Consider the following 6,000-nt stretch of genomic DNA (forward strand, 5'->3'; position numbering starts at 1 on the left):
TTTTCACCTGGTGATCCAGCCAGGATGTTTTTTCACCTTCCTTTAACACACCATGCTCTGCTAGTGAATCTAACACAACCCTCCCCCCCTAGACAGACAATGCTGCTGTCCAAGGCTGTCTCAATTGCTCCTCCATTCAAAGGGATTCTGCCCCCGATCCCGAATCATTGCAAATCGCAGGACGCCCGTGCAATTCTCGTGACTTGCAATTGCACCCCAAATGCGGCGCAATTTTCCAAACAAAATCGCGGGACGCTTGTCGCCCAAAAGAAGTTGTCAGGCAACAATATCGCACTGCGTTTTGGGTCACAGGAATCACGCGGGCTTCCTGCCCGCGATCTGGGGCGCCGATATTTGAACAGAGCCTTTAAGAATGTAAACCTACGATATATATATATATATATATATATATTTTTTTTTTTTTTTGCTTTTGGGTTTAAAGCAGTTCTAAAGGCTATTTTCTTATTTAAAAAACAAACATGTTGTACTTACCTGCTCTGTTTAAAAGGTATTGCACAGAGCAGTCCCTTAAAAAAATAGAAATCCATGCAGTCTCTTCTTGGGTTACCCACAGGTGCTCTCTTCTCTTGCTCTGCATGGGCCCCAATAGCTGTGTGTTATGGGGGCACTAGTGTGGTTACGCTGCCAAGCCAGGCTGTGTGCGTACATAGAAACACACAGTACAGCTCGGCCTCTCCTCACAGGATCTGACAGCAAGCCAAAGGCTCCCGCTGCTACCGAAGTCTTCTGTAAGCCCAGGAAGAGGAAAGATAGGAGATATAGCTGGGGAAGTAATCAATAAAAAGGGAAGGGGGTAGGGGGGGGTCACAACAAATAGTAAAACATTTGTTAGCTTAATGCAGGGAATGCATCATAGTAAAACACGTTTTAGCTTTGGAACCACTTCATTCCCTACAAAATAGAATCAGCACTGCCTGCATGAAGTACACTCCACATGACAAGCAGACAGCCATACCAAAGAAAACATTATTAGTATTCTAGTATTGCTTTTTGTCAACATTTCCTCTGCGGCTGTTATAAAGAAGCATTTTAGAGACCAAAAATATGTACCTCCTGACTTTCGCATCGGCAGAAGCAAAGTGATTCTGTGCACATTCGTCATATAGTGAAGAAATAATCAAAGGCTTCTCATCTCCATCCATACTGGGCTCTGCTTGAATCCTCCAATCCCACAAACCTACAAAACAATAGGAATAAATAAATAAAAAGAACAAAAATTAATAAAAAATTGCCGGCTCAATTTTTCACAACCAGAAATGACGCAATGCTAGAAGGAGATAGGAGCCATTCTTAATTTAGGCATTCAGTCTTTTCTCTGTAATCGGTAGAGAGTAGCAGTGGCAGGAACTACATTTCCCACCGCACATGCGCGAGAGCTGGAGGTGCTCTTCCGAATCACGGAAGAGAGTCCCAGCGGCCTTCAGATGCCCACAGTTAGGATGCCAGTGTTGTACATTTTGACATTAGAGTAAGTAAAAACACAAAAAACACAAAGGGTACACTTTTGAATATCGGCAGTTTGTAAAGCACGAGCGGAGTTATTTAGGGAAATAAAAAAAAAAATAAAAAGAAAACCTCTGGAACTCCGCTTTAAATCCTATTGAAAATCTTTGGAATGACTTGAAGACTGCAGTCCACAGTCACCATCAAATTTTACTGAACAGTTCTGCAAGGAAGAGTGGGCAAATATTGCAAAGTCAAGATGCGCAAAGTTAGTAGAGATAAATTCTAAAGACTAAAGGCTGTATTTAAAGCAAAAGTGGTTCAATAAAATACTGACACAAGGGGGGGGGGGTGATTCTTTTTCCAACTCCGTGATGACATTTTTTAATTTATCTATTATATATAATTATATATCTTTCATTTGGATGTTATAAGTTGCCCTGAGTAAATACAGCTGGATAAAACCGAAACATTGTCTTATTTCAGGCTGCAAAGCAACAAGATGCTATCATTTTAATAAGGGAGGCATTTCTTTTCTATACCCACTGTTTATTCTGAATTGAGGTGAAAAAAAAAAAAAAGCGTCAGAAATTCATAAAAAAAGCCCCAGAAGTCATCAAAAGCGCATTTTAATAAGCATGCAGAACTGCATCTGGAATGCAGAAATTGTGGTCTGAACCAGCCATTAGGGCGGCCAGACAAATTTCTCCAACAAAAAAAAAATTGCTCCAAAACCAAATAACAGGAAAAAATAGAGAGACAAATGCCCATTCTTGTCAATCCTCTATAAGCGCAATACCTTGGCTGACAGACAAAAGTTTGCAGTCCATGGCCATCTTCAAAGTAATTCTAGTACTAAATGACAAGAGTAGAACAAAGCAAGCAGCGATTATACAAGAGACGAGCGCCCTCTGGTGGGTATAGCTCCTCCTGTAAGGATGGGTTTACAAATGCACAGGATACCAGTGTCCATCATCCCTTTACTGCAAAGGTGCAAGCTGTCCAATGCCCTTATTCACACTGGAAATGACATACATGCACTTATAGGATATTTCTAAAGACATATAAAAGCACACTTGTGTTTGTAAAAATGCAGGTAAAAACCCATGTGCTTTTACCTGCATTTTTTTTTCATTTAATCATTTATATAATTTAGCTGCTCTTTTCTTTATGAAACCTTCCTCACAGGGTGGGGACATTGCTATTATTTTCTCCCTACACCACACATTTGTAGGTAAGATGTTTTTTTGGGAGTTATGGATACCTCTATTGTATTTTTACATATTTTTTCACTTTGCTGACTAATTCTTGTTTTTGCACATGGTTCTATGGTTGTTTACCTTTTTGTGTTTTTTTCCTTCAGTTTGTTCATTCTTCCATCATTAGCACTCCCTTTTCACCTCATGATCAGTCTGCACCTTTTTGGTGCCTATTTCACAATTTTTTCCAATACCTGGGAATTTTCCACGGTTCTGCTGCACACATCACCAGATATTTTCTCTGTCTTATGACATTAAGGGTTCTTTCATAGACGGAGTCCGCCAGGCGGACTCATTTTTTCTCAGCGAGGGATCGATCCGCCAATCCCTTGCTGAGCAGGAGGATGACAGCTGTGTCTCCATGCTGTGTGCGGAGACACAGCTGTCTGGTCCCCATTCATCTCTATGGGGGAATCGGATGGGAACGGACCATCTGTCCGTTATCATCCGATCCGTCAGATGGATGGAAAATAGGGTTTCCATCCGTCCAGTTTGGACCGATCGGATGTCAGCGGACATGTCTCCGCTGACATCTGATGCCCCATAGGGATCATGGGGCAACCGTTCAGATCCGCTTAAAAAACTGACAGGCGGATCTGAACGGACTCCATGTGTGAAAGGGGCCTTATAAATATTACATTTTAATATCCAATATCTTCTTTATCATATGGTCATTATGTGTGTCCACATTTTTTGGAACTGCCTTTGTTGTCCTGGCTTGCCCCCTAGCTGGGCCCCCCCCCCCCTTTTGGACTGGTTGACTTAGTCCCGCCTCAGCCCTGGGTTAGACGGTTGCTTTTTGGCACTGGCACTCTCATTTCCCTCCCAGTTACTGGATGTACCTTTGGTACTGACAAGTAAGTAACAAGACAATATATATATATATATATATATATATATATATATATATATATATATATTTATATTTTATTTATTTTTTTTGTGGGGAGTAACTTGTTATACTCTTGATTTTATATATATGAGATTTTTGTATTCCAATACAAGCCTACATTTACAGATATACATTTTTTTACATCAAGCTTCTGATGAGTGGACAGGGATCCACGAAACGCGTAGAGCCCATAGATGCGAAGACATATGATTTGGAGATTGACTATGTACCATTTTCTTTTTATGATTTTTTTTTAATTACTATAATATGAATTGTACTATTATATAAAACAAAAATATTCTCTCTCTCTCTCTATATATATATATGTATAATATCTGGAATATGGATTCTATGTATTTATGTCAATTATGAAATATGCATTTAATTATAACATTTGATTTTACATAATTTTGTAATTTAATAAGTGACCTGCCTCGTTTAAAGTCCCATGACCACTGTTCTATCTCTGGCTCTCTGCATGTACATTTTAGGGATGGAGGCTTGTCACTGTGTATACTTCAGATCATATTTTCTTTTTCTCTTTGTTCTGGAGGATGTTATATGACGTCCAGTCAGAACAATGAGACCCCGTTCACATAGGGGCGATGCTACTTGCTGGGGCGACCACAGCGTGCACCGCGTCCTCGGCGCGACATGCATGGACTTCATATCATTGAAATCTATGCAGGTTGCCTCCAGGTCGCCCCAAAGTAGTACAGGACCCTTTTTCTAAGTCGGATCGACTTGTGTCGCTCCTATTAGAACGGGTCCTGTGCTAATCTATGGCAGGAGATCCACTGCGACTTGTCAGGCGACCAAGTCGCCTGACAAGTCGCGCTAGTGTGAACCGGGTCTTAAACCTCTACCCGGCCTATTAGAGTAATAACGGCTGGGCGGGGGTTTCATTATTCTGACTGGACATAATATGATGTCCCTCATAACAAGCCACTCATGCGCAGAAGTGGTAAAACTGAAGAGTGCAAAATCTGGTGCAACTCTGCATTGAAACTAATCAAGACTCCAGGTTTTATTGCTAAAGCCTAATTGAACAACCTTAAGTTAGAAGCTTATTTGCTATAATGCACAGCTGCACCAGATTCTGAGTGCACCAATTTTAGTCCATCTACCCCACTGTGTGTTTACCTGCATTTAGGAAAGTTCAGTTTAGCAGCAATAAGATCTTGTTCATTCTATTTGCAGTGGCTTGCTATTTCCCACACTGTATAAGGGCAGGTCTAGTGTACTGCTAGAGCACATATAACATGATGGTTTTCTTTTTGCCCCGTTCACACAGAAACGCTGATGTGAAGTGTGAAAAACAGCAGCACGTCTGCATTTTTTTCACATTGAATCCAATGGCACTGAACAGCAGCAGAATGCCCTGCAAACTGCAGCCACTGGTCAGTGTATTCTGACAAGGGTGGGTGCCGCTGCCAGCATGCAATGCCTTAGTTAGGGGGGGAGGGAGGTTGGCGTAGCGAATTTCTCCATCCATCTTGTTTGTGTGGATGGAGCTTGGCTGAGCCATATGTAATGGGGAGTCTTCCCAATGAAGATAAATGTAAGAAGCATTCTTCCCAGTGACCATCCCACTAATATACCAGAAGCTGTAGATATAGTAATTATTACCATGGCTCCCTGAGACCAGAAAGTTATATCCAAGGGTTCCTTCATGTTAAAAAAATAGGGTGAGAAAAGCTAAAATAACAGTTTTGTTATTCTTTTTTATACAGGATTTATATTTATATGGCGCCAAAAGTGAGGGCAGACACCACAGTACAAGAGGAATCAGAGGGTCCAGCTCGTTAAAGTTTTTACAATCTAAGGGCTCTTTCATACGGAGCAGACCGCATTGCGATCCGCTCCGGCACTTTTTTTTTTTTTTTTTTTTTCACGGAGCGGATGACATTTGTGTCATTCGCTCCGTATGTCCGCATATCATCCCATCCGTTTGCGGATGATATACGGACATAATGTATGTCTATGGGCATTGCGGATGACACCGCTGACATCCAATTTTGCATCCGTTCCATTTTTTAAAGGGAACGAGAATAGGGTTCTGTTCCGTTCCAAAAAACGGAACAGAACTGAAAGGATGAAAATCAGATGTCAGCGGATGGTCATCCGCTGACATCCGCAATGCCATTGACATTCATTATGTCCGTATATCATCCGCAAAAAAATAGGATGATTTACGGACATGCGGAACGCCTGTGTGAAAGGGCCCTAAAAGGGGTTGAGGGGGTCTAGTGATACAAAAGACATTACCTTTCCAATGCTTTAAATATATTCATGAATACCTACTATAACAATATATTCCTGAATATTATTTTAATTAAATCAAAGATGGGAGGCTTTTTATTTTGGGCTCGCATAAACTTTAAA

At 41.0% G+C, this 6,000-nt stretch overlaps 1 protein-coding gene across 1 annotated transcript in view; it reads right to left on the bottom strand.

The window, feature by feature from the left end:
• The window catches only part of SLC38A9 (solute carrier family 38 member 9), a 312,137-nt gene extending 310,944 nt beyond the window's left edge, over nt 1-1,193 (bottom strand). Inside the window, exon 1 of the mRNA XM_082255219.1 lies at nt 1,072-1,193. Coding sequence (XP_082111345.1) covers nt 1,072-1,163 — 92 coding nt within the window. The 5' untranslated portion in view covers nt 1,164-1,193. The remainder of the gene's footprint in view (nt 1-1,071) is intronic.
• Nucleotides 1,194-6,000: the final 4,807 nt, after the last annotated feature.

The sequence above is a fragment of the Pelophylax lessonae genome (genome assembly GCF_965119305.1).
Source record: "Pelophylax lessonae genome assembly, chromosome: 1".
NCBI classification, from domain to species: Eukaryota; Metazoa; Chordata; class Amphibia; order Anura; family Ranidae; genus Pelophylax; species Pelophylax lessonae.